A 27,756-nucleotide genomic window follows, 5' to 3' on the forward strand; every position below is an offset into this window, starting at 1 on the left:
GCTGCAAAGCTGGACGGTGGCGGCCTTTTCCCTGGCATTATTATATTATTAGACTAGTCGGCCTCCGCTGTTTCCAGAAAAAATCCCTGGACTCGGCTGCATCCAAACTGCTGGACGTCTGCTACCTCCAATGGCTGTTTCTGATCAATTTGGATCTAAATGCATCAGCTGAGTGGGTGTCTTCTGTTTATCATTGTCTGAGATTGCCTAGAACCGATTCTTGGAGATGTTCCACACCTTTGAAGGATTCGAAAACCCGAACAACTCGGCCCCAGCCCGGGGTCGTGGTGAGCGCCAGCCCTCTGTCGGCCGGCGTGTCACTACCCTCCGTGCCTGTACGTCCTGCAGGCATCGCAAGATCAAATGTGACGGTGAAAAGCCGTGCGAAGCATGTCGGTGGTATAAGAAAGCCGACCAGTGCCATTATGCAGATCCCCGGCCCTCCCGGAGGTGGGTTGCTCTCTGTCCTTTTTTTTGATTTTTAATCAGCGATAAATGCCCCTTCCTCCCCACAATTAAATCCCCACCGAGACAGTGGAAGATCTATACATGGCTTACATGGGAATGAAAATGCAGACATGTAGAAAAACTCTCCACCACCCTGGACGAGTATCGGGGCGTACTCGAGAAACTCTTCCCCAATATCCCACCCGAAAATCTAGTTAGCTTGCCTCGCGAAAAGCTCTTAGAGCTGACAGGCAAATCATCCCAGCTGCAGACGCAGCCGCCACACCCAGCGTCGCCAGCTACCTCGGCATCAGTCGAAGCCCATGTCTCCCCCATCTCCAACGAAGATGGCAACCTGGAATCTTTGCAGACGATGCCTGAAGAATCGAGCGATCTTCAGAACTCGGAGATATCCAATAATTATTCGGACGACGTCAATGCCTTGTCACTCTCATCCAGACAGCCTTCCTCTTATCTCGGGGTGTCGTCTATCAATGCTGTTCTCAAAGTGATTCTCTGCCTTGACCCTGGCGCCCTCTCTTACTTCTCTCATTCTTCGACCAACACAGACTCCAGGGATTCAACCCTGGGATACTCTCCAGCAGAGGCCCAATCATGGCCGGTCCAAGAGTCTCAGCAACCAATAACGCCCCCTCAACGACATCGACCAGTGACAGAGATGCAGTTGCTCGACGCCTATTTTACTTATTTTCAGCCATTCGTGCCCATGTTAGATGAGCAGGTTTTCCGCGATATCTATCACTCGGGGTGTAGAAAGGATGAACGTTGGCTGGCACTGCTAAACATCGTGCTTGCCTTGGGTAGCATCGCGGCGTGTCCATCCGATGACATGACCCACACCATTTACGCCCAGCGCAGTAAGAGCTACTTGAATCTAGAATCGCTTGGTTCCTCACATATAGAGACCATACAGGCTCTCGGTCTTTTAGGAGGGCAGTATCTTCATTACGTCAGTCAACCCAATCTGGCATACTCGCTCATGGGAGCTGCGTTGCGCATGGCTGCAGCTTTGGGCCTACACAAAGAGTTTTCGGATAACCAGGAAGGGTCTTGTAAACAAAACATATACTCGACCGACCTGAAACGGCGAGTGTGGTGGTCCTTGTTTTGCTTGGACACTTGGGGCTGTATGACTCTGGGACGACCGAGCATGGGGCGGTTTGGACCAACGATCACCGTCAAACTGCCGCAGTACCGAGAAAGGGTATGTATGCGTCCGAACTCTGTGATTATCTCATTCTAACCCTTCTAGGGAAATGTTCTCGACATTATACCGCTCCTAGAAAACGTTCGGTTCTGCAAAATTGCGACCCAGATCCAAGAAATCCTGGCTGCCGCTCCGTTGACGAGGTACCATGAAATGTCACACTTTGATAATCAACTACTAGAGTGGTATGAGAACCTTCCGTATATACTCAAAGACCACGAGCCATGCTCCGAATCGATTATCATCACGAGGACAGTCATGAAATGGCGGTACTACAACCAACGTATGCTTATATACCGTCCAACCCTACTCAGCTACGCCATGCGACGGGTTCCATATATTGCCCTCCGGTCCGAAGAGCGGACAGCGATCGAAAGGTGTCGACAGATCGCGGAGGCTACAATTCAAGACATTTCTTCCACAGCTCAGTCACATCAAATGTCTGGCTGGAGTGCTGTCTGGCTCATATTCCAGGCAGTTATGGTTCCACTACTGGGGTTATTTCTCAATGACAACACAACGAGTGATCCTAGAGCCACTGTTTCGAGTTGCCAATCTCAGGTTGAGATGGCTATGCTTGTACTAGCCCGACTGGAACAATGGAGCCCGACTGCCAAAAGGACGTTGGATGCCGTATCGCAGATACTGGAGGCCAGTAAAAGAGGGACCAACATGGCTAATGAGACAGGCATCGTCAATAGCATGTATACCTTCTCACGCGAAGGGGCACTACCTCGAGCCACTTCGGGGATGCTTCCACCCCAAAACCTTTTCCTCCAGAATGAAGCAGGCTTCGACCCGTTTGCGCCTCCAGTCATCGATGATTCGACGGCCCAGTATCTGTGGGACTTCCTGAGCTGGAGTGACAGCAGTCTATGGCCTGGAATAACAGACACCAACAGCTTCAACGACGAAACGCTGTTCGCTCAAACGGACAAAACCATGAAATATACCAACAATGGCGCAGCCTTTATGGGGGGCTCTATGGGCGATGGTGCCTACTATGCAAATCCACCTTTACCCTACTACTAAAGGGTCACCTATTTCTAAAAGCCCTTCTGGCTAAGGGCACTATTTCTTTCTTCTTATGTCTTTCTTCTTTTTTCTATTTGGCCTTCTTTTTCTTTGTCACTTTCCTTTATCTGGATATGCATCAAAGCGAGTTATCTATTAGCAAACAGCACGGGATGGATGAGTGTATATAACCGGGATATTTAAAAGAGCGTATAGTGTACATGAATGATAATCGGTTTTTGGATGCCTATGTTTCTATCACAGAATGGAATGCATAAAAGTTGTTGCTTGGATCTGCACCAGGAATCGCCATTATGCTGACTCAGCCAAAACGCCAAACGCCAAAAACCACACGTTTATGCTTCCGAGGCGCATCTGCCATCACCATTTGAACCCAGCTGCAACATAAAGTAAATTCCCACAGGTTTAACCGGTTATAAACTACTATCATATCACCATCATATAGCCCGGTTGCGCAATCAATCGATGTGTGCATTAGATTTAAGTTTCGGAAAACTTGCAGCTTACTGACGGACCCTGATAAACTCTAGTCGATAAGAGAGTTGTCGCCATGGCCTCTTTATTTGAGAGACCATCACTAGTGTTTGGTGCCGCTATTGTCTTGCGCGCTTTTCTTCTTGTTTATGGCGCCTGGCAGGATGCCCACTCAGCCGTCAAATATACTGACATCGACTACATGGTTTTCACCGACGCAGCCCGATACGTTTCTAAGGGGCTTCGCCGTACGCTCGAGATACGTACCGGTACACACCTCTGCTCGCGTGGTTGCTTCTACCGACCTCCTGGGATGGTTTCTTCTCATTTGGCAAAGTTCTTTTCGCACTCTCCGACGTGGTAGCCGGATGGCTCATTGCGAAAGCACTCGCATCCTTTTACGGCATGAGCCCACCACGCGCTCTCAAGTATGCCAGCGTTTGGCTACTGAACCCAATGGTCGCCAATATTAGTACGCGAGGAAGCTCCGAGGGCCTCCTATGTGTGCTAGTCATTGCCTTGCTCTGGGCCGTCTTGAACAGAAGAATCACTCTCGCCGGGGTACTTCTCGGGCTCAGCGTGCATTTCAAGATTTACCCCTTTATCTACGGGCCGTCTATCATCTGGTGGCTTGACGAAGAGCGCGAAGGGCTGCAACCGTCTTCACAAAAGCAAAAGCCGGAGCAAGAAGATCGAAATCTCTTTACCCACATCTTCAACTTCATCACACCCTCTCGTCTTCTTCTCACTACCACTGCACTGGCCACCTTCTCTGGTCTCAACATATCCATGTACATCCTCTACGACTTTCCTTTCGCGCAGCATACCTATCTGCACCACTTGACTCGTATCGACCATCGCCACAACTTTTCACCCTACAGCAGCCTCCTTTACCTCTCTGCTGCTGGAGACGTCCAGGGGAGCTTTGAGTCTCTAGCCTTCATGCCGCAGTTGCTTCTCTCCGTCGTCGTTATCCCGATCGTTTTGGCCAAAAGAAGCCTACCAGGTGCGATGTTAGCCCAGACGTTCGCATTCGTTACATTTAACAAAGTGTGCACGAGCCAGGTATGCTTCTCCTATCCGTGCCTAAGCTTCTCGTTCGGGCCGAAGATGTGAAGACTGACTTGTGTAAAAGTATTTCCTCTGGTATCTCATCTTCCTTCCGTTCTACCTACCTTCCTCATCGTTGATGAAGAGTCCAAGGCTGGGCATTGCAGTTACGGCTCTATGGGTCATCGCTCAGGTATGCATACACCCATTCTTCCTCTTCATTGCTTTAAGAATCAATAAGAGCAACAAACCACGATTGCAGCTACGGTGCTAATGAGAACACCAGGCCCTCTGGCTCCAACAAGGCTACTATCTCGAGTTTCTCGGTTTGTCTAGTTTCCTGCCAGGATTGTATCTCGCTAGCTTGGGTTTCTTTGCCGTGAACATTTGGATTTTAGGTATAATCATTAATGATGTTGCGTTGACGGGATGTTAGGGGACTAAGGGAAGAGGAATGCGATGATGATGACGGTGAATTTCTAGGATCTGATCGTTAACTGTCCCTGTCCCTCTAGGCTCTCGGCCTGATTTCTGGTTGGTTCGGCTGTGCTCTAGTCTTGGTATGAGCATGTAGAATTAATGTAATTAGTACCTCTGAGAATCTGCCTTTTGCTTGATATCGCTTCGTCAGAGAAGGTGGTTGATTTCGCGGCTAGAAGGGTCCAGAACCCACCCCTGGTACGTTGACCCACCAGTCTTAGTCATCGGCGGCTTTCATGCCGAACAACAACACCATTACTGTTAGGCAGAAGTGATCACCCCGGATCAGCATACTATCTTTTCATGCAGTTCCGTAAAGGATCCCGCCCCACAAATATAGATTTATCTCAAAATAGTTCGGTACCACCAAAAATTCTAATTAATCGGATCTAGTCACTAAAAGCTGAATATGCATACATATTTAGCGCTCACTATCTCAAAAATGGGCATCACTAGCTAGTGATTCCCAAACTATGCTGACGAATCCTAGCAAGGAGTCTGGAGAATACCAGATACCTTCAACTGTGCCATCTCACCCACCCGCCATAACCTCCCCCCCCCCCCCCCCCCCAAGAGCAGTGTTTATCATACATGCTAAACAACCGTTGACTGAAAATGTCCAGAGGTGTGGACATTCTTATTATAGAGTGTCGCACGCTCATCAATCACATACTCCGCGCAGATCACAGAGCCATTGAGCTTCATGATCTGGCCCACGGTGGTGTTGGCCACAAGAGAGTTCATCCACAGATTGTGGTGGAGAGTGGTGGTGGAGCCCGGGTCACCACTATAGTCGAGAATATCAGCGCCGGGCTGAGGGACATCAGTTATGTCGAGGATCATTTGGGGAGTAGTATTATTGCTTCCCATGTCAACGAGCCGGTGTGGGTAATCGGCCATTTGCCACTCCCACCAGAGTTTGTCTAGGTATGCGTGGTGCATGAAGAATAAGGGGTCGTTGGCGCTATCGATTGGATCCGACATTAGCCCGCCAACTCCACGGTGGCCACCAGTGTGTGGGGCCTCGTTATAGCATTGCCTGGATGAAACAAGATATCATGGTGAGTAGATGTCCTTGGGAAAAATGAAGGGCCAGGAATGAGAGGGGGAAAAAAAGCCTACCAGGCATCTGTGTAGTTCTCGTAGCCGAAGCAGGTCTCAACGTTCGACGCTACTTCCAACTCCAGAATGGTGTGGTTCAGCCCGCGAGAGAGGCAGAAGCTATCTCCGCGTAAGTGATGGTTGCTCATGTGGAGCACTATGTCCTTGAATGGACCGTCGCTCACGCAGCCCTTGCTTCCGGTGCCGTTCCCGCCGAACCCTGTGTTTGGATCGAAGAGAGGAGCTTCGGCTATATTCCCGTTGGTAAGATCGGTAAGCTCGTCCCAGTACGGGTGTGCACCAGTGTAGTTGCACAGGTTCTGGAGCGCCAGCTCATGCACTCTAACAAAGTAGCGATGCCAGGGAAGGAATTGGCCGACATAGTCTGGGACATACGGGAGTTAGTTCTGTCTGGCTTGGATGGTGGGCAGGAAAGTCTTTACGGATATTGTTTGACTGTGTGATGTGGATATTGGCAAACTCATCCCAGACATTGGTAGCGTTTTCTACCAGGCCGGTGACCGGTGGGTGCTGCATGAGACACAGCTCAGCTTCGATGAACTCGTGCTTTTCAGTGTCTGTGAGTGCGTTCCACTGGAATAGCACAATCAGCCTTTGCCTTGAATGCCTAAAACCAAGTTCAGATATAAGTCTTGAAGAGACGTACCGATTTCCGGTAGTTGAGCTTGTCACAGGTGTTTTGGATGGCATAATACTGAGTTGAGTTGACCGCTTGACTGGTGGCAATACTCGAGACCAGTGATCCTTGGAGCAGTAGCGCGGCGCAAAAGCCCATCAAGGTAGACCTAGCCAACGGAGACATCGTAGCAGTCAATAAGGCAGAGCTTTCCTTGAATATGCCAACTTGAGGTGCAGAATACTGAGATGCAGAATATCTAAGATGGGGGGGGAGGAAAGGAGCGGCCTTTTATATGCTCTGCTCAACCAAAGTACATCCTTTATGCAAGAAATGCCGTCTGCCTGGCCTGCAAGTCTACTGCCAGAACACGCACCCCAGTGGGGCAACAATAATTGTAGCAAGCATTATTATGAGGCATTAAGTCAACTATAACGAGGGTGCCTGCACAGTGAGTGGCTCCGCCCAGCCACTAGTTTGGTATACTAGAATCAATTGCTTCTTGCTCCACTGCTGCATTTGTGCTAAGTGGCAGGGGTAGTACGTATCGGAGTTGACGCGGTCGTGCGGTGTAGTTTCTCATACTCCAATCATCTTGAGTCAAGAGGCCGGCGCTCATAGCGTAGGGTTGCAGCTTGTGGCATATTGCAGCTCGGATGGTGGTCTATTCCGTGCCCCAAAGTGGCAGTCTAATGCTGATGTATCCTTCTATTACTACTGCTGGGTGGCAACCCCCGTATGAAGAGTGCGTGAATACGACCTACTGCACTGGCTCCACGATACCCAGTTCTGCCATATTGAGAAGGACAACTTCCGGGGTGAGGCTATTGCGTTTTGGACTGAGGGTTTCCCTACAGATGAGTATCCGAGACAAAGGACAGGCAGGTAGATTCGGGGAGGAGGCCATTGTGGGCCTCGCGGGAGTTGTGGACAGTTATCTGATGGATCTGAGTGGCCAATGGGGCATACCGTGGCCAAGGCTACTTGTGGTGAAGACACAATCTCGGCTGTTTGGCCGATGGTTGAGCATCCTAGAGCATTTGCTACATGTAATATCTAGTTACCCGGAGTTCGTGGTCGTTGCAGTGCAGTAATTCAAATCACAGGGAAATATCGTTATTGGAGACATACAATACCACTGCAAGGTTTTTATAAACATTTAATACTCAACTGAATTCCTAGTAGACGTGGTTATTCTAGTCACAACACCAAGTTTATTTATTCTGACGTTGCAGTGGACCGAAATGATGAACAACTGAACCGCTGCAGCTGTGCTTCCCGACACGTCACCATGGCTATACTAAATAGGCTTTCGTCGTGGTTCTCCTAACTTCCGAGGATTGAAGTAAGGTTGAGAGACAACAGATTGAGAAAGCTATGGCCATACCAGGTCTTCAAGTGAGATAACCAGATGGAGCGATTCAGAATAATTGCGGTGGTTGTAGCTGTCTGCAGAATGCCAGGCACTAAGATCCGGGAGCACACAATGCACAGCACCCTGCATATGTAAACCTTGCATGAGATCAGCTGAGGGAACTCATTCCACTGGTTAGGTATAGCATATAGTACTGGAATATATCCAGGAAGCCAGCGGCCTCTACCTTGGCCAAGGCTTTTCTAGCTCGGAGAAGGCTTCTGGCAAGGTCCAACAATAGTAGACCTTTTGGCAATCGGCAGTGTCCTTGGTACATACATGTAGATCATTATTCGGTAATCGTGACTCGTCAACAGTGCAATATAGCTCTTCATTTTCCAGTTGCTCGTGCCAAAGACCGCTTAGCAAGGCCAATTAGTGTTCCAATAAAAGCCTCAGTGATGTAGAACGGCGGAAAGGGCCTTGCACTATCGCCCGTGCGAATGAGGCCGATGAACATCTGCCTTATATGTTCTAGAATTTCAAGGTCTGCACAAAATGACTGGGCTGTAGGATATTGGATTAGATACCAAAATAGGTTTAGAACAGCTGTCAATAAAACCTGTGCGTGTATCCTGCGAGTGTCAAAACAAATACAAGGGGGATGAGTGAGGCCCAGTACGTACCAGAAGGTATGACAAGGAAATATATGGGGAACTCTCCTAGTGTACAAAAGGGTCGACCGCGCGGCCTCGTGATACAGTTCCACGCTTGATGGCACCGCAGACCAGCTGTGGGTGGATGGCATACCACAGGCACTGCTGGCTTCATGGACTCTTCCCAGACAAAAGTAATACTCTAAATGAAGAGCCACGCCACGCGTGCCCAGGTCATGAAATAAAGCATCTGGAGCATTCTCTATGGCCAGCACATCCGGCCGGCAGCCTGCAGGGAAATCGGCCATAAGATCGCTCATCTCCTGATCAAGTTCACGGATATACCTCAGCTGCGTGGCTTGCGGCTGTGCACGTCCGTGATTAGAGTAGAGGAAGTGGTAGATTCGTGCTTTGATCAAGGTCAGGCGGAGATCGGAAGGGAAGATGAGCTTATCTGGGGATAATGGTTTCTTGAAAAACTGCTCGTCTGAGCTCGGTACATAATTTGGTGGTAGGTCCAAGTCGCAGTCGATATCATGCATTAAGGGCGGCTCGCACTTTCGGAGGGACATATCCTTGTCGATCGCATAGCAGTGCCAGAACAGAGCGCGCAGGTGGCTATGCTTCCTAGGATCGGTCTCGGTCTCTCGCGGAGGCGTCACACGATTCCCACCGAGATTGTAGACTATTCTTACAGCGATCGAGAGGAATCGTTCGGCTTTCTGTGGTTGGCCGCTGGGTAGGAAATAAAGAGTCTGACATGGCAAACGATCCATATTAGAGGCACAGGATGATCTATCAAATGTGATGAAAGCATACTACCCAACCTACCAGTAGAAGCACAGCCTCTAGCGTCCTCACATTGGCCGTCTCCATCAACAGGTCCGGCAGCAGCATGAGGGCGGCTTGTATATACGCGTCCGGGTCGGTATAGATAAGGGCGAACTCATGGGGGTGCAAGCGCACGATCAGGGCGGTAAAAGCGGCCAGACAAGCCCAATCGGATGCTCGAGACGATCCTTCGGTATATTCCAGAGTCCTCTTAGCAATGAGGGTTTGCAGAGCCTCAGGGTCGACCACGGAGAATATAGAGTAGAGGCCTTTAATTATAAAATAATCGATACACCGCTGAACCAAGGCCACTTTAGGCCATTGGGGTATAACTTTTTGCTTCTGAGGGACTGTATAGAAGGCATTCTGGGACATAAATGTTTGCCTGGCTTCCTGGAGGAAATGCTGGAGGTCAAAGACGGCACCAGTCTGTAAGTAGACAGCAGAATGGAAGGCATTCCGGGGCAGCGAGTTCGCCACTCCCGGCCAACAGTACTGTATGTACCACTGAAACGTATCGATGGCCACATTGAGATCGAACGGACTCTGGAAATAGTTCTTGCCGGCGCAATCCCCAGTCCATGATGGCCTAAAAGCGATGGTCCCTTCGAGAGCTCGGATGCGAGCCTTGGCATCGGCCAATTGCCTGGTGGTATTAGCGCCCCTTTATAGGCTATCTGAAGGGGGAAGAATTACTACCCTTGGAGGGTGTGCCGGGACGAAGGCTGCCAGACGCTGAATATGCACCGCTCGCCTGCTAGGTGGCATGTTTCACAGGCGGGCTTTTGCCTGTCGCAGCGAATCTGTCGACATCAATCAGCGCTTGGGTCTTTCTACCGGCGGGGGGCATTCTGACTTTCTTTTGGTGGCAAAGATCGCAGGCTTTGCGTTGACGGTATCTCTTGGGACCAGAATCCTCCATGATACAGCAGGAGATTTTTGAATGATCAGTCGATATCCAGCAATGGATGTTTCATGAGTATGTTAATGGTTGACTTACTGAAATAAATTACATCCCCCTACGGCGGACTAAATCTAGTAGTAGCTCTCGGACAACCATGGGGTTGTACCACGTTTACGATTCATCACGCACTATGTATTATAATTGATCAATGAGATCGATTTATTTCGAAGGCCCCACTATTCTGAACCAATTATGTGCATTGTATAGAATTGAAAGTTTCGGACTCTCACCTCATCCAATTCCGAGTTGTCTCCTTTTTCATTCAATTGTCCTGGCAGCCTAATACAATACAGTAATACAATACCTACAGTTATCAATCAACTTGATCGTGCTCTTTCCAATACCATTCTCAATTTCTTCCTACTTACAGTGGGAGTAGCTAAATTTCTCTTGTTGAATTTTGATCCTTTGGTTTCATGCAAACCCAAACTCTTGCATACACTGGGGGATAGATATGTCATTTCATCTCAATCTATGCCAGGAATGAATGTAAACCCTCAAAAGCAGAGGCTGGCACAGCAATAGCACTGAATCACCTTGAGGTCAGCTTAACAGAATTTTAATTTGACCCTCTTGCTTCCATGCCTGGATTCTGACTGAACATACACATTGAAACGGTGTTCAAATGCACCCATGAACCCCATCACAGCGTTCCATCCAAGGCTCTACCCAGTCTAAATCTAACACTCCCACTATCCCCAACCTACACTAAACCCAATCTAAATCCCCCAAAGACCCAACGGACCCTCCCCACCCCGATCCACCCTCATCTTCTGCAAAGACTGGACCCTCTTAACCAACGTCCCGACACAAATCGGCCCAAAAAGCGTGCACAGCGAAATCGCCCATACAATCACCAGATACGTCTCCGACGAGCCACCGCTCGAGCTAGTCCCGAAGATGCCCTTCGACTCAGCGAGCGAAGCAATGAGGTACCCGACTTCACCGCGGGAGACCATCGCCAGGCCCAGGATAGAAGCTGGATAGAGGGATTTGGGCTTCGGCGGGAGACTCGAGGCGGGCTGTGTGTTTTGAGATGCCTGTTGGGGTTGGGTTTGTGGTTCGCCGTTGACAGTTTCGTGTGCTTGGGTAGCCAGGCGGGTTGGTGTTGGCTGTTCCTGCGACTGGTCTTGCAGATTTTGTGGATCTTGTTGTTGTTGTTGTTGTTGTTGTTGTGTCTCTGGGGTCCCTTTCTTTTGCTTTTTGGACCCGGCTCTGGGACTCGCACAGAACAGGACTACGCGGGAAAACGGTTTCTTGAGAATCCGGAGGGCACTTGAAACGGGTCGAGACGAGAACCGCACGAGCCAGAGGCCGGTGAGGAGCTTGCCGAATGTCATAAGAATAGCGTAGACGACGCCGCGCCAGACGATTTTGCCGTTGAACATTTCTGTGATGGGGATGGCGAAGCCGATGGAGGCCTTCGTTCAGTTGTGTTAGCAGTTCTCATGGCTTGTTTGGTTGGGAGTAAATGGGCTTACGAAGAACAGAGGGACCAGGATTCTGGCCACCGGTTCGTGGTAGTATTTTTCGTAGACCAGGCTGCCGGTGGGAGTCTCATGTTTTGCGCTGGGGGTCTGCTGGCGACTAGTCTGGTCATTCTGGTTGGAATCCTTCTCTTGCGGGGTGGAATCCTCTTGAAAGGTATTCTCCGTGACAGGCTCAGTGGCCGCGTTATCAGCATCCACTGCCCCGGAATTCTCCTTCAAGAAGTCATCCATCCAAGACGTCATCACGCCAGCCAGATACGCAGCAAAGAGACTCGACGTGCCAGCATAAGTAGCCCCAGCCACCATCCCAACCAGCAAACACGTACACACCAGGAAATAAAACTGAATCGACCCCGTAAACGCCGGGAACCTATGCTTATGGGCAAGAAGCACCCTTAAAGCAGGTCTGATGCCCAACCGACACAAAAGCACCACCCCAACGCCGAACCCGATGGAAACAAAAACAGGCCGCACAACAGTCACAGCACGGAACGACTCGCTACTTCCACCTAGATTGGTGATAATCTGGACCAACACCAGCCCCACCACATCATCTAACATGGCTGCGCCGGTAGTAACCGTACCCAGTCGCGTCTTGATCAGGTCCGTGGTGGAGAGGATGGTGAACGTGGTTCCCAGGCTGGTTGCGCTCAAAGCCGCTCCCGCAGAGAAGGCCTGGAGGGGCGTTGCGGCTACCAGCTCAGTGAGGATAAAGGAGAGACCCATTGGAGCGCAGATGCCAGTGATGGCTACTACGAGCGAAAGCAGGAGGTTCGCTTTCAAGGACGGGAGAGATGTTGATAGCCCGCCTTCGTAGACCAGCATGATTAGACCGAGGTAGCCGAGCTGCTGGATCACGGTTTCCATGTCGCGGGTGAGCCATTTTGCGCCGGGAGTGCCCCAGAGGATGCCGATGAAGAGCTGGCCAATTAGCCCGCAGTAGACCAGTTTGTCGAGGCACACGTTGACTAGGTTTAGGACCAGGAGGAAGCCTGTTTGGTTGAGGATTGTGCTGATGGCTGGCTCGTGGTAGGCGAAGGCTGTTTCGCTGATGGCCATTTTTTAGCACTGGTTTCGATGGTTGGTCGTTAAGTATGGATAAGTAATGATATAGTGGTGCAGAATGATGCTATCAGTCTAACTATATGGGTAATGCTAGTATTTTCTGGTGGTTTTGTACTGGTAAGCTGTTGACGGTAACGGACTCCATCAGAATGTATGTATGCACTATTGATAAGGGGTGAATTGGTGAATTGCAATGTGAAGGTTGAAGCGGAGCTGTCGATGGTTGCGTGAGAACGGAAGATGATACAAGAACTGAAAGGGCCAGCGCGCAGAGGCGGGAGGCCAGGTAGTGTAATAAATAGACGACGGTAAGGGCGCTCGGTAGATAGCGAGTCTCGGCATCCCGACGCCAGACTTGGCTTTGGGAATGCAATGTGGGGGTACTTGAGAGAACACACGTTCTAAGGCAGTACTACTACTAGTAGTAGGTACCATGGCATGGAATCTGTTTAGGGCTAAGCGGAGACTTAATTTCCGCCCTGGCGCCCCAAGACTAGAGATCAACGATGAGAGTTGTCCTTCACAAGGTTTATCTAGGCAAATACAATGCTGTTGCAGCTCATTATAGTACGATCCTGTCTCATGAAGTCAGCTGCCGGGATTGACACTGATTCGAGTTATTTGCTACTCACAAATCTCATCAGCGAGGTATCTTTCTCACCGAGTTGACTGCTTCCCTTGGTACCATGATATTGGTTAGCTTTTGTTGCTTTTTTCGCATCGCTCAGCTCAATATCATGATGTAATTGAAGCAAATTGCCACTACACATGTCATGCTTCATGACTGGCGATCCCTCCTGCCCTGGTTTGAGGACAGCCGCGAAAGCAAGCCTCGTATTACAGCGCACTTCTGCCTCTAACGACGACACGATAGAAGGGAGTCATGTCATACGTTAAACATAGGTTAAGTATATCCACCATGACTAAGCTGTCTCAAGGACCTGCCGAGAATAGAAGAACGTGGGAGCTAGGTTGGATACATCCACAAGACAATATGCGATGGTAGCTGTCACGAGCGAACAAATATAGGGTTCAATGGAGAGCAGTATAACCGAATCCTATCATAGTATGGAGTGTGGTGTGAATTTTGAAAGTATATCTACATTGTTTTCAAAGTGGCCGCTGGGCTCTCTGGGAAAGAAATCATTTTAGAGAATCCTTTTTGCAGCTCTACACTTTGTATAAGCAATCCAGTTATATTGACCCTTTTTAATACTCAAGCTCGTGTTTGGATAAAACAGCAAAACAATATATGTTGGTAGGAACTGCGACTGTATTATACTTCCCGGCTTGCATATGAAGAATGCCATCGGAGATGTAAATGCATTATGGTTATGCAATGCCACTACTGCCTGTCAATGTGCAGATTGCTTTAGGAAATAGACTTCTACATGCCTGTCGCGGTTGATCGCCATCCATCCTCAGGCACCGATAAATTCCTTTGTATGTACATACATACATTGCGTCACCCGCCTCTGCCTAATAATAATTGGAGATTTCATATAATACTAACAACATCCAACAGAAACACGTACCACCACATTCGAAGTTCCCATCATACTCATCAAATCACGCAGTAACCATAAATCACTATCATCAACAAACAAAGCCATGTCCACCACACTCCCCACCGGCGCCAAAATCATCAATGGGGTCAAAACCTTCATTCCCCTAGGTATATACCTACCTACCTACCTACATACATACATACATCATGATACATACCTCCCCACCATCCCAAACAATCTACAAAGCGTACCACAAACCAGACAACTAACGAACAAAAAAACAAACAGAAAACAACCCCACGGTCCACGCCCACCTAGCCACCGCCCTCTCCATCCAAACCCTCACCTTCCACGACATCTTCACCCTCGACCCTCCCCCCACAGACGTACCCCGCCCAATCAACGCCCTAATCTTCCTCGCCGCAGCGCCCATCTCGCCCGCGCCCGCTCAACTCTCCAATCCACCCTCCCCAGATACACCACCCCCAAGGAAACCGACCCACTCTGGATCCCCCAAACAATCGGCCACGCCTGCGGCCTCATGGCCTTCCTGCACTGCGTGCTGAATCTCGACGCCGGGGCGCATCTGGCCCACGGGTCTGAGTTGGCGAAGCTACGGGGGGAACTGCTCTCCCTGGCGCCGGAGGATCGCGCGCGGGTGGTCTATGAGGCCCTGTTTCTGGAGGAGGCGCATATGGATGCGGCGCGCGGGGGCAGTTCGGGGGTGCCGGGGCCGGAGGAGGATAATGGGTTTCATTTCTTGGGGTTTGTGAAGGGCAGTGATGGGAGGGTTTGGGAGTTGAATGGGGGTATGCCGGGGCCCTTGGAGAGGGGGGTTCTTGGGGATGGGGAGGATTTGGTTTCGGAGGCTGGGCTGAGGTTGACGGTTGGGGATTTTGTGGAGGCTGCGAGGGAGGTGGAGGGCGGTGGGTATGGGGGCTTGGGGGTTTCTTTGGTTGGCTTGGTTGGGGTGTAGCATGCGGATGGATTCTAGGATGGATGGTCGATGCTAGATGAGGATAGGATATGGGTATTGAGTAGGCTGCGTGGTCTGTCACAAGATGAATACGATATGGAGAATATTGTCAATGGGAAAGAAAGGTGTATAATCAATCAATGGTATTCAACTACCTACGTGGGAGACTATCACAGTACGTTACGTATAAAGCACTACAAGGCGTAGATACAAGGATGTTCCAGATCGTCAATGGAGGTATGCCATCTCAGCAGAGCTGCAGGACACACCTCTAGTACGTCACTGGTCGGAGAAATCTCACACTCAATTTCAGCACTTCTTCGGCACAACCACAGCCATGAAAGGGCTAGATTGCAATTTGACATCCGTGCTAGTTGACCTGCCACTGTTCCCACACAAGCAATACTGCAAGCAGAAAGGAGGATGAAAGGGAGGAAGATATTATCGTTATTAGTTAAACATATAGCGTCATGGCAAGAAGGGTAATATAAACAAGAGCCATGCACGGTCATCTGCTGATAAAATAAAGACGTCGTAAATCCGTAACTCACGCTTACAATTCGCCGGGAATCCTGTTAGCAGGGGGGCGGAAGTTGCCGGTCCTCAGCTCTTGCCACGCAAGGTCGAAGCGGGCGCCCAGTAGCCAGGCAGCTGTAAGCTAAAAACAGTCAGTCTCATTCATCACTAGTCACGTCGTCAACAACATACCATAATGATCGACACGATCAGCACAATCACACCCATCAAAGCCAACATGAAGTACAGATCCTGGCGCGTTTCAGCTTCCAGTTTGGCCTTCTCTTTTTCAGCTTCCGACTTCTCGCCTTGCACCTTGAGCTTAGCCTGTGCGGCAGTCTGCTGGGGGAAGATCGTGTCCATGAACTTCTCAATCTGGAAAACCGTCAGTATGGTCATGTGCCAGCAGTCAAAGCAGTGATAGCATACCTTTCCACAAACAATGCTGATCTTGAGGAAGTTGGGATCCTTAGGAGTATTCTTCTTATGGATCCGGCGCGCATAGCGGCGGAAGGTATTACAGAGAACATGGAGGTTCTGGGTCGATTCCATCATCAACTGACAGGCATCGCCCTTGGTGATCTTAATATTACGATCGAACAAGTCCGGGTTGCGGAAGCAAAGCTCTAGGGTAGCAATGGCCATGGACTGGGGAATGGCGCAAAAGTTGAAAACACTCTGCTCGCGTAGGCCAGCGAGGTAGAACAGACACTCTTCGACGTGCTCCAGAGCATTGAGAACCATTTCGGATCCACAGTTGAGAGCAGTCTCGCGGTTCTCGGGCTTGAAGAGATCCTCAAACTCGGGGACATACTTGGACCAAATTTCTTTGGGCCAGAAGTGTCGGTCATCATCGTGGTCTTCCCGCACATCACGAATGATGTTAGTCTTCTGCAAAAAGAGCCCCATGGACTTGTGTAGACGCGGACGCGAGAGCAGTGCTGGGTTGCCGAACTCCGCCTCAACAAAGAGGCGAGTCAGTCCTTCACCCACCAAGCCGGCTACATAGTAGCAGTAGAGATCATACTCCTCGATTGTCTTGACGCTGGCATCCTCGAATTCCGCCTTTCGGCAGTAATCGGCCATACCGTTGCCCATCTTGTCAGTGATGTCCTTGACGATCTCCCGGTAAGCTGGCTTCATGTTCTTAAACTCAGCGATGACGTTGTGAAACTGAACCAGCAGTTCACGGTCCTTTTCTTCGGGGCGGTTCCCATCGAACGTCCAGCCGTCCTGCTCCAGGTAGTCTTTAAACTCTCGCAGCATTGGCTCCTTGGTTTTTAGAGGAATCGACGTGTCGTCTTCGATGGTATCCAACCCACGAAGAACAAGGTAGAAAACGCATACTGGGAGTAGCAGTTCGGGATGCAGCTCCTGGATCACCGCGCTAAAACTCCGACTTGTCAAGTCGAGGAACTTGAAGCAAGCCTTCTGTGTGTCTGTTTCATTCTTCTCATTTCGTTCATGGACAGGGTTGTGCCAGACTTTCCTATCGCGAGGCAACAATAAACCTCTGTAAGCGTTGGCACATACACCTTCACAGAGGAAAACAATGCAAGTCGGGGGTATGTAAACTTACCACTGAACGATGGCCCTCAACTGGCTGGGGCGGAGCATATAATAGAGAATTTCGGTAGCACGCATGATGGCGGTTGTACAGCGTCACAGTACAGGGAAGAAAGAAGGGGCGAGGCAAATTAAGCAATAGCAACCAAATTAAATAGATACGCTGTATCAACAGCCAATAGTCATACAGAGAACCAGGGAAACAGGAATGTGGGAAGTGAAGTCGCCGAGGTGACAAATTGTTACTGTACAGTAGTGGACAGAGTGCGAATAATCTCACAAACTAGAGAGGATTCAGGGAAGATACCAGGGATAAATAAGGGTAAGGGTAGGACAATTGAGTGACAGATGAGTGAGAGGGAAGGGGAATTAGGGAGGCTTGCGGTAAAAAAGAAAAAGGGAGGAAAAAAGAGGAGGTGCAGAGGGAGGGAGTGGTCGTTGAAAAGGAAGAAAAAAGAAGAGGGATTTTAAAATGAGAGGGACAAAGACGTCTACGTTCGGTTGAGAGCCTCTAGCTTGTGGCTAGAGCCTATTAGCGTGTCTAGGCGGAGAGGCTGGTGCGCATGACACGGGATTACCACCAATACACCGCGATAAACAATATGTAGTGGTGTGGCTTACCGTCAGCATTACGATACGGTGACAATACGGTCCCTTTTGGGGTTCGGACAAAAGTCATGGGCGCCCCGCGCATGACGAAACTCCCGTCGGAAAGCATCGTCAGGCAGAAAAAAAAAAGTTAGTTGTGTACCTATCAATACTTACTCCAACTGTTTTGACTGTCTTCTGCGTCTCCTATTTTCTGATCCTCCGCTCTGCCTCTTTTAGTATCCTTAGATTTTACTGCTTCGTGACCCTGGGGACAATCGGGGTATACGTCCTGTTGGGTTGAACTCCACAAATTACCGCATCATGGTCGCAGACACTACGTACTACGATGCTCTGGGGGTGCCTCCCACGGCAACCGAACTGGAGATTAAAAAGGCATACCGTAAACTTGCCATTGTCACTCACCCCGGTATGCTTCACTCGCTCACCCCATATATTTTCTCTTGATCCTAATCGCCCACAGACAAGAACCCCGGTGATGAGACTGCGCATGCGAGATTCCAAGCGGTACGCTAGTTCTTGCGTTGCTGTGAAGATCTTCTCCCACTAGCTCTTGATACTTACTATTCCCGCCAGATCGGAGAAGCCTACCAGGTCCTTAGCGACGAAGAACTGCGAAAGCGATATGATAAGTTTGGCAAGGAGGATGCAGTCCCCGGTGGTGGTTTCGGTAGGTGTGCTTGGTACCGCGGATAACATATTCTTTGCTCACACTCGGTTACAGAGGACCCGTCGGAGTTCTTCGGCATGATATTTGGTGGCAACGCTTTCGTCGATCTTATCGGCGAAATCTCTCTCATGAAGGATCTCACCACTACGATGGATATCACCATGCAGGAGATGGAGGAGGAGGAACTGGCTGCATCCGCGGAGGAAAAATTGAATATCCATGACGATGACACCAAAGCGGCCCCTGGCGCCTCCGTGGAGGGTGGTGCTGCTTCCGCTCCTACTGGCAGTGCAACTGCTGCGGATGCCCCCGCTTCTGAAGAGAAATTCGAGAAACCCACCCCAACGCCCAGCTCCGGCACAAGTACGCCTCGTCGTTACCTCGGTCAACAAGCCATCATGGACAAATCCGAGGAGGATGCACGGATGGAGGCAGCTGGTGTGTCTGCGGAGGAGAGAGAACTACACAAGAAGAGCAAGAAGAAGGGCGGCTTGTCCCGGGAGCAGGAGGAGCGCTTGGCTGCGTACGAATTGGAGAGAAAGAAGGCCCGCGAGGAACGGGTCAACACATTAGCCACGAAGCTGGTGGACAAGATCAGCGTCTGGACCGAAACGGACAAGGGCGCCGATGTGACACGCGCATTTGAGGAGAAGATCCGCCTCGAGGTAGAGAATCTGAAGATGGAGTCGTTCGGTCTTGAAATCCTGCATGCGATCGGTCAGACATACATTCAAAAAGGTAGCTCATTCCTGAAGTCCCAGAAATTCCTCGGTATCTCGGGCTTCTTCTCTCGGCTGAAGGACAAGGGCACCCTCGCCAAGGAGACATGGACCACCATCTCGACTGCCATTGATGCACAGATGACTATGGAAGAAATGGCCAAGCTGGAAGAACGTGGTGGCGAAGACTGGACCGACGAGAAAAGAGCTGAGTACGAGAAGAAGGTCACAGGCAAGATCCTGGCGGCTGCTTGGCGGGGCAGCAAGTTCGAGATTCAGAGCGTGCTGCGCGATGTGTGTGATCAAGTCCTGGGCGATAAGAAGATCAAGTTGGACAAGCGTGTTGAACGTGCCCATGCCCTAGTCATTGCGGGTAATATTTATCAAAAGGTAAGCACAAACAATGCCTCCACGGCTTTAGCATGCTGGGATACTAACACAATGCAGGCGGAGCGTGACCCCGAGGAGGAAGGAGACTACATGGCGTTTGAGCAACTTATGGCCGATGCTATGACGAAGAAGGGCAAGGATGAGAAGGAGAAGAAGAAGAAAGAGAAGAAGTCCAAGCATGAACACGTTGAAGAATCCACCGCTTAGATACCTGTTCTCGATACATAATCGATTACCCCTTGTGTTTTGTGCATACCTTCTGTGCCTTCTCTTCTCTACCCTTCTTAATGTATCATTTTGTGCCTTCATGCCCTAGCGATGTCTGATTATTCATGGGCGGATTAGATTGTTGGATACCTGTTCTACCTCCAGTTGTAGCAATCCGCAGCTTCACCTATGGCTATGGTCCAAACCATATATCTCGGTTGTATGTAATAAAACTTTCTTACTCTCCAAGTGTGTGTGTACTATGTCACAAATGGTACTTGAGTTGTTCGCGATGCTGGTATAGTTACTAGACCAGAGTACATACGTGAGCAATAAGATATATTTTGGCGGATCGACAGGAATAACTTGAACCTAGTCGAGCCATTTTCTAGTAGTCAGTTATTCACTATATCTAGATCAAAATTTACCCATTATTCGAAAGAATAACAATAAGTTCTCACTGTATTCTGGGCATTGGCATATGGTAGGCAGCCTAGCACGCATTCTTGGGTCGGGTTGGCTCTCAATTCTTTCGAGCCCTCATGGTTTAGGTTATCATTACGGGGTTATGATGGAGACCGACGCCAATACTGCTTCCCCATTTTTCGGCTAGATCTGATAGTCGAAGATCGAACGTGTAACCCCGCAAGAAATGTGTCACTGCTATAGAAAAGGAGGTACAACAGGAGGGGGGAATCGATGATCGCGTGAGCACATACCCCTTTCGGACCTTCGGCTCAGTCACACCGGGAAACAAAGCACTATAACCAACTGCCTATGATTCCTTCCCATATCTTCACTACCTGATAAACCACCCAATGGATCACGCTATACATTACCCACTAATAGCAGGCTAATCCCACTAAGCATCCTTAGCCCAAAATCATGCCCCCCTCACTGGCGGGTTGCACCGATCCGCAGGCACGATGATACCTTGGGGAATCCTCGGAACGGAAGGCGCCGCGTAGATCTCTTACAACCCAGAAACAAATATTTATGGGTTGACGGTTGGTTGAGTTAGCCCAATTTCTTATCTGCCTACCTTCACCGGTGATTACCAGGAAGCTTATACTATTTAAGACGTACCACCACCCGCCAATTTCGCGTCCCGACTCCCGACCACCAACCGTTCCAAGAAGTTCACATTTAGCCACAGATGCAGCAGATATTGCAATCAACCGCAGCCCTACTCGCCTTCCAGGCAGTAGTAGGAGATGCAGCACCTACCTCAAGCTCATCGGCCGCAGCATCTGGTCCGACTGGGACTACCTACCCGTCTGGATTTGACATATCCTCCAGCTGGGGCAACCTTAGCCCTTACAAGGACCAGCCTGGGTTCGAGGTGCCGAACGGTGTCCCAAGGGGCTGTGAGCTCTCCCAAGTCCATGTCCTCCATAGACACGCACAGCGCTATCCTACGTCGTGGAAACTAGACGGTGGTGTAGTAGAAGATTTTGCCCAGAAGCTCAAGAATTACACCAAGCGCCATGACAACACCACGGTCGCCAAAGGAGCTTTATCATTCTTGAATGAGTGGGAGTATGTGCTCGGAGAGGACCTTTTGCTCGTCTCTGGTGCTGCGACGGAGGCGACGTCCGGTGCAAATATCTGGTCTAAGTATGGACGAACACTTTATCGGGCCCCTGTCGGCGTCGCTTCTTACGATTCTTCTTTGAACGTCTATCCCAATGGGACCGAGCGGCCTAAACCAATCTTTAGGACGACAGACCAGGCCAGAATCCTGGAGAGCGCCCGCTGGTGGTTGAGTACGTTCGCCATTCATTAGTGTCATTGTGCCATGCTAACTTGTTAGGCGGTTTCTTTGGAAATACCGGTGCTAATAGCTCCTATTCTGAGTATGACCTGGTTATAACGCACGAGGGTACCGGGTTCAACAACACTCTGGCGTCCGACGGCTCTTGTCCCGGAGACTTGGAAGAAGGGTAAGCCCTGGCCTCGTGCATATTATAATATCTGCTGACCGTTTCAGCGATGATTCGGGAGAAAGATTCATCCCAAATCTTACCAAAGACGCACTGAAGAGGCTGTCGCATTTCCTTCCTTCCGATTTCAACCTCACGGCCTACGATGTGGTGGGTATGTTTAGTCTCTGCCCGTACGAAACCGCGGCGCTAGGCAGCTCGTCGTTCTGCTCGTTATTCACGGAGCAGGAATGGCGCGATTTTGAGTACTTCGTTGACCTTCAGTTCTATGGTAACTATGGATTTGGCGCTCCAACTGGCCGTGCTCAAGGCATCGGATACGTTCTGGAGCTGGCAGCCAGATTAGAGGGCAAGCGGATCGAGACCAGCGATACCAGTATCAACACTACTATCGACTCCGAACCAGCCACATTCCCTCTCAACCAGCCATTGTATATGGACATGTCCCATGATGATGTGATTGTCGGAGTTCTGGCCGCTCTGGGGATTAAGTACTTCAACTATGGATCAAAGGGCTTGCCTGACGATGTGGCTCACGCTGTCCCCCGTAACTTCAAGCTCAACGAGGTTACACCTTTCGGAGCACATCTGATTTCCGAGATCTGGACTTGTCCGGAAAGGACTAACTTCCATCAACTGGACGGTGCGCTTTACAAGAACCCGGATCTTTCCTCGACGTCCGGCACCACAGATCTTATTCGGTTCGTGCTGAACGGTTCTCCTGTCTCACAAGAAGGCCTAGATGGATGTGAGAGCTCTATCAATGGCTTCTGTGGCGTTGAGGACTTCCTGAAAGGTGTTTCCAAGCTGAAGGAAAAGGCCGAGTACCAATATGCTTGTTTTGGGAACTACACGGCTGGTCACCAGGTTGGCGATGGACGCCCTGAGTGAGCTGTGGGCCCTGCTGATGTGCATTCTACATGAGTGGCCATCTAATGTTAGTGAGTTATACCACTCGTGTACATCGCAATCTGTATACATGTACGATGATATCGCCATAAATAGCACTGTCTTCGTGATAGTCAATGAGCTAATCACAAGGTCTTGCAAAGTCGGATAAGAAGAAGAGAACATTGTAGCCCAGCGTTCTATAACTATCATAATCTCATAGTCGTCACAAAGACCTCATCCACTCCTAAACGCAGTGGAATGTGCATCATAACGGTGTAGCTATATGATACGTCATCAATAGACTCGTTTGTTGCTACCTCACGCCCTTATAGACTCACCTTCTTCATCCCTCTCACCTAGCACTACAACAAGTGCCTTCATTACTACAGTTATTAAACAATAAATTCAAAAGATCACCGGAACACGCTATATCAATACCACCACATACTCCTACGCAAGGGTGAACATGGACACAGACAACAGGGCCTCAAACACACATCCCATCCTCAACACCATAGACGATATGGAAAGCTTCTTCTCCATGTCCAACATCACAACAGAATCCATAACATCCTTCTATACACCCCCAAATGACAACCTCGTCTCCTTCGAAGACGAACACACCAGCGCCTCGGGTACCACCACCCCGAGCTGCGCTCTTAATACTCCATAGACACCACGGGAGCTTGACTACGACACTGAAAACGAAGACGGAGTTCTCACCCCCAACTGCCCAACCATCACCCTGACTGCCCTCACCATGACTACACTCGGCAACACACGTGTATCTCCATTCCCCGAGTGCAGGGGACACAGCGTGCCTCTCGTTCTCGACGAAAACCTAGTGATTAGGAGCCTTATTTTTTACAGACAATGAGCTTATGATTGATCTGACGCCATGGACTCACTTTACCTTCGTGACAAGGCTTCTTACTCCAGATATTCAAGCTCAAACTCGGGATACGCTCTGGACGAAGCTCTGGACCGCGTATCCCCCCGTCAAAATTGGGGGGGGCAAAAAGGTCGAGTATCGGACGCTCTGGCGCATCGATCGGGTATTCCGACACCATGGGATCTGCATCCGTGGGTTCGGGCTGAATGTTGGGTATCTTTCTGGCGTTGTGCGGCTGGTTTGGGTGCCTGTTGTTTGGCTGGAGGCCGCGAGGGAGGTCCTGTTAGGGCTTGGAGGGGCGCTGTGAGGGAGGTTGGAATGGCTGGGTGGTGGGATTTGGGGTTGGATTGGGAGGAGGTGGAGGTGGAGGTTGATCTTGATGTAGATTTTGGTCGTGAGTGGTTGGATATCGATGGCTCGTTCTTTTCTTTTTCTTCTTCTTCTTCTTCTTCTTCTTCTTCTTCTCTTGGGGGTGAGGATAGGGAAGAGAGGGCGAGGGACTGTTTAGTTTATCTTGGGGATAGGGAGTAGGGATGTATTCTTCTCTGGGTTATGGATATTTGTCTTTTGTGATGGGATTTGTTGGTATTTGGTTCTGCCTTGGGATGGATCTTTGGGATGTCTTGTTAGTGTTGAGTTGCCTTTTTCTTGCGGTTGGTTTTTCCTCCCCGTCTTGTGGGTTTTTACAATCGCGAGTTTATTAATGGCGCTCGTCTTGTTTTGTATACTGAGTTTGCTTGTCTACTGTAATGGAACTAGGGTTACGCTCGGGACACGGCCAGTTCTGTATGCCTATGGCTAGATCATCGTTGAATTAATGTCATTTATCTATATCTTGAGAATAAGTCTGTTTATCGTGCCTTCATAATCCATATACTCGAACATGTCAAACTCATTATGCGTATGGGTATCTAGCAACGGTTACCAAGAGGGAAGCCGGCCATCTATCGCTTACAGAGATCAGAGGAAATCAGATTGAAAAGAAGAAAACGACGGGAGAGAGAACGATGGGTATCCCGCTCGGACAATGCCAGCATTGGCCACGATGCAAAACAGTTGCTGAGTGGAATGGGGAGACGGCCATATCATGTAGATGTGCCGCCGAGTATGGTGAACAAATGAAAAAGAAATACAAGATTGTTGTGGTGTTGGTGGCAAGTTTACAGTGCCCCGTCTAGGTTTGTCTCTGCGGCAGCCTCCGTGGCCTCATCAGCCTCCGAGTCTGGCTCCGAGTCTGGTAATTCCGGTAGGTAAGAGAGGTCCTGGGGATCGCTCGCCCTCAATAGACCTCGGCCACTTTCCCGGAGGTCGGCTATTTCCTCTGGTGCAAGGACTCGTCCTCCGAGTTGGATGTCATTTACATGCACGGAATACTCAAGGGCTTTCTTGGCTTCCTTTATTAGCTCCTCCGTCCAACCGAGGCAGCGTTTAAGACTCTGGTTCATTTTCTGGCTGTCCGCCAGAAGCTCTTGGTGTCTAGCAAGGTCGATGAAAAACTTCTTCTCATCCTGGGCGCGATGTCGCGCATCATGTTCAGCCAAGGAATCAGGGCTAATAACGCCCTCATCCATCACAGAATCCTCGTCGCTTAACTCAGACAGTTCCTCGGGTGACTGAACCGAAGAGTGTTCATGTTCATCACTTTCGTCCGCTTCGACCATGATACCCATAGAAGCCCCGGAAACGGAACGGCTGGATGGTGCCACGGACAAGCGACCCGCACGGCTGAGGCGCCGATATCTTCGCAGCTCCGCATTTTGCTTCCGCATTTCGCGCTCGAGCGTACGATTGATTGCGAGGAGTGACGAGTTACTGATTTCGAGATCCAGGATCTTGCGCTCCGTACGGGCACTAATAGCCACATCGTCTTTGGCTTGCCCTGATTCAGACTTGGCCGGACTGTGTAGCGAAGAATCATGGGTCTCTACAGAGGCCGCGGATCCACTGCTGAAAACCCGGGGTCGGAGACCCGGTATTGGTTCGGAAGCAACAGTGCTAGCGTCGATTTTGGTGTCGGACGGGGATATTATGATAGGACTTGGCCGCAATGGTTCTCTTGGAGAGGTAGTACCATGTCCCGAGTCGACACTGGAGGATTTCATGTGTCTCGGAGCCGACGTAGTTGGTTTCGGAGAGAAATGACTCATGGGTGGGCTCGGCATGTGCGAGACTATCTGAGGAGCAAAGTCAAATCGAGTGCCAGCTTGAGAGCCAAATTGTGGCCCAGGCTGTGGGCCGAGTTGTGAGCCGATCTGTGAGCCGATCTGCGAGCCGACCTGCGAGCCAATTTGCGAGCCGGCCTGAGAACCAACACCGTCCGACAGTCGGGGAGAGGAGGCATTTAGCCTGGGGGACGCCAATCGCGGGGACGCCGACGGGGGTTTAGAGCCAACCACAGAGCGAGTGAACCCGGTCGAGCGTCGTTTGTACACTGACGCTGTGTTCGGCTCTTCCGACGGGCCCTCTTGTTCTCCGTTGGCATATACAAAAGTGGGGTGGGATGGTTTCACCGCTGGCTTTGGTCGGTTATCAACATCTGGATTCGATCGCGCATCGGAAGCGTGGAAAAATCTGGGTGAATTGGAGGGCGCCCCACAGACAGAATTCGGTCGTGAACGTTGAGGTTCCGTTGTCAAGGTTTTGGCCCTGGTGGTTCTCGCAGGCTCAAGCTTTCCCCCCGTCCGTACAGGACTCCGGTCCGTACGCTTTCCCACAGTCGAGCCACTGGCTGATATGTAAGAAGGCGAGTAGTGCCCCGTCGAGGGCGTGTTCGGGGTAGAAGTCGGTCCATCGCGTCTACTCGTGCGAGTACCGGATCGAGGGGTAACGTTGGCACTGAGGTACACCGACTCGGGATCCGGCTTGGAGTTGGAGGCCGCCGGGTGTTCGGAGGGGGTCAATCGTCGGGGAGTACGATACCCCCCGGGATTGGCAAGTTTTGGGGTCAGAGGGGATTTAGTGGATCGGTTGAAAGCCGCACTGAGTGAGGGGGTGAAGGGTTTGGCAACGGGGCCGTTGGTGGTTTGTTTATCGGAGGTCATAGTTGCGGGACTTGAGGGGCGGAAAGGAGGGCGACTCATGACATTGCGGCACTCGACGACGATCTGCAAGCATGGTGGCACCAGCCAGAAGCAGGGGAATGAGCTGGCTGGGTCACTAACAGGGCAGACGGAGGGGTCTTATTAGTGAGAGGAGAGCATAAACATCGGAGGATCGGGGAATGGGGGGAGGCAGGAGTGGTGAGTTTGGAGGTGATTTTTGTTGTGCCAACACCGCAACGGTTCAGATGTTCGAAGTGATGCCGAACTAAACCAAATCTAACGACACTAACCTAAACATGTCGCCAAATCAGGCTTAGTGCTGTTTTTCACCGCAAAGTCGACTCTCCGTTACTCTGGACTACATTCCCAGGCATCACAATACTCCCCCAGGAACTTGTCAAATTGATAAGAGGGCAAAATAAGGTGAAACATTCTGGGGAATTCCTCAGGTGCACAAGGGCATTGGAATGCTAGATCGATCTGGATTCGAATGTTTACAGATCTCCCTTTCGGCGTCAGTCCACCCTTATGCATGCTGATGCACCGGCCCATCCCGATCAACATCGGCAGATGGCAACGGAGAAGGTTCACCTTCTCGACCCGTTGGAATCTTGCGTACTCCGTATATCTTCTGTAGGTACTTCCTACAACGCTCTAAATGAATAGATTATTATGTTGCATTCCCCTCTCTCGCCTTCTTTGTGGCAAGATTCTATATACACATAATATTGCCCGCTCCACAACAACAAAAAATGCCGATAGTGCGGGATCGGCGGCTAGCGTGTCAAAGGCGAGCCATGCAAGGAGGATATACCACTAGCATGCCAGGCTTAAGATGAGATCTATATTCCAAGGCTTTCCTCATCTTGGCCGGCAAGATGTCTTACAGGGATCCCCTTTTTCCAACTTTATCACAGCCATAATAGCAAGATGAAAGATGCAGTCCCACCAACGCACTCCCTAAATAGACGGCTGTCTCCAAGAAACCTGCGAAACATGGTGATTCTGTAGACAGC

At 50.2% G+C, this 27,756-nt stretch overlaps 10 protein-coding genes across 10 annotated transcripts; 5 read left to right on the plus strand and 5 right to left on the minus strand.

Annotated features, from left to right (window-relative positions):
- Positions 1-226: 226 nt before the first annotated feature.
- Positions 227-2,707, plus strand: ABOM_010881 (putative C6 transcription factor; the record flags this gene model as incomplete). The annotated part of the gene is made up of 3 exons (XM_022538009.1): positions 227-450; positions 577-1,672; positions 1,721-2,707. 3 exons carry the CDS (start codon positions 227-229, stop codon positions 2,705-2,707), a joined length of 2,307 nt encoding a protein of 768 aa, XP_022384129.1.
- Positions 2,708-3,260: 553 nt separating this feature from the next.
- On the plus strand, positions 3,261-4,670 carry ABOM_010882 (glycosylphosphatidylinositol-alpha 1,4 mannosyltransferase I; the record flags this gene model as incomplete). The annotated part of the gene is made up of 4 exons (XM_022538010.1): positions 3,261-3,453; positions 3,522-4,249; positions 4,320-4,427; positions 4,521-4,670. The coding sequence occupies 4 exons, from the start codon at positions 3,261-3,263 to the stop codon at positions 4,668-4,670; spliced, it is 1,179 nt and encodes a 392-aa protein (XP_022384126.1).
- A 638-nt stretch (positions 4,671-5,308) lies between these two features.
- ABOM_010883 (tyrosinase family protein) lies at positions 5,309-6,611 on the minus strand (the record flags this gene model as incomplete). Its single annotated transcript, XM_022538011.1, has 4 exons — positions 5,309-5,753; positions 5,837-6,200; positions 6,259-6,409; positions 6,483-6,611. 4 exons carry the CDS (start codon positions 6,609-6,611, stop codon positions 5,309-5,311), a joined length of 1,089 nt encoding a protein of 362 aa, XP_022384127.1.
- Positions 6,612-8,197: 1,586 nt separating this feature from the next.
- On the minus strand, positions 8,198-10,215 carry ABOM_010884 (Zn(II)2Cys6 transcription factor; the record flags this gene model as incomplete). Its single annotated transcript, XM_022538012.1, has 5 exons — positions 8,198-8,441; positions 8,493-9,217; positions 9,294-9,939; positions 9,993-10,096; positions 10,150-10,215. The coding sequence occupies 5 exons, from the start codon at positions 10,213-10,215 to the stop codon at positions 8,198-8,200; spliced, it is 1,785 nt and encodes a 594-aa protein (XP_022384124.1).
- Positions 10,216-10,976: 761 nt separating this feature from the next.
- ABOM_010885 (cation:proton antiporter) lies at positions 10,977-12,806 on the minus strand (the record flags this gene model as incomplete). The annotated part of the gene is made up of 2 exons (XM_022538013.1): positions 10,977-11,678; positions 11,739-12,806. The coding sequence occupies 2 exons, from the start codon at positions 12,804-12,806 to the stop codon at positions 10,977-10,979; spliced, it is 1,770 nt and encodes a 589-aa protein (XP_022384125.1).
- Positions 12,807-14,861: 2,055 nt separating this feature from the next.
- On the plus strand, positions 14,862-15,296 carry ABOM_010886 (ubiquitin carboxyl-terminal hydrolase isozyme L3; the record flags this gene model as incomplete). Its single annotated transcript, XM_022538014.1, has 1 exon — positions 14,862-15,296. One exon carries the CDS (start codon positions 14,862-14,864, stop codon positions 15,294-15,296), a length of 435 nt encoding a protein of 144 aa, XP_022384122.1.
- Positions 15,297-15,849: 553 nt separating this feature from the next.
- Positions 15,850-17,456, minus strand: erg9 (bifunctional farnesyl-diphosphate farnesyltransferase/squalene synthase; the record flags this gene model as incomplete). Its single annotated transcript, XM_022538015.1, has 4 exons — positions 15,850-15,954; positions 16,005-16,187; positions 16,242-17,301; positions 17,392-17,456. 4 exons carry the CDS (start codon positions 17,454-17,456, stop codon positions 15,850-15,852), a joined length of 1,413 nt encoding a protein of 470 aa, XP_022384123.1.
- An 834-nt stretch (positions 17,457-18,290) lies between these two features.
- Positions 18,291-19,973, plus strand: ABOM_010888 (DnaJ domain protein; the record flags this gene model as incomplete). The annotated part of the gene is made up of 5 exons (XM_022538016.1): positions 18,291-18,396; positions 18,451-18,494; positions 18,564-18,657; positions 18,712-19,766; positions 19,824-19,973. 5 exons carry the CDS (start codon positions 18,291-18,293, stop codon positions 19,971-19,973), a joined length of 1,449 nt encoding a protein of 482 aa, XP_022384120.1.
- Positions 19,974-21,129: 1,156 nt separating this feature from the next.
- ABOM_010889 (histidine phosphatase family protein) lies at positions 21,130-22,807 on the plus strand (the record flags this gene model as incomplete). The annotated part of the gene is made up of 3 exons (XM_022538017.1): positions 21,130-21,739; positions 21,787-21,916; positions 21,964-22,807. 3 exons carry the CDS (start codon positions 21,130-21,132, stop codon positions 22,805-22,807), a joined length of 1,584 nt encoding a protein of 527 aa, XP_022384121.1.
- Positions 22,808-24,859: 2,052 nt separating this feature from the next.
- Positions 24,860-26,740, minus strand: ABOM_010890 (uncharacterized protein; the record flags this gene model as incomplete). Its single annotated transcript, XM_022538018.1, has 1 exon — positions 24,860-26,740. The coding sequence occupies one exon, from the start codon at positions 26,738-26,740 to the stop codon at positions 24,860-24,862; it is 1,881 nt and encodes a 626-aa protein (XP_022384136.1).
- Between the last annotated feature and the right edge of the window lie 1,016 nt (positions 26,741-27,756).

Source organism: Aspergillus bombycis, assembly GCF_001792695.1.
Source record: "Aspergillus bombycis strain NRRL26010 chromosome Unknown contig00145, whole genome shotgun sequence".
NCBI classification, from domain to species: Eukaryota; Fungi; Ascomycota; class Eurotiomycetes; order Eurotiales; family Aspergillaceae; genus Aspergillus; species Aspergillus bombycis.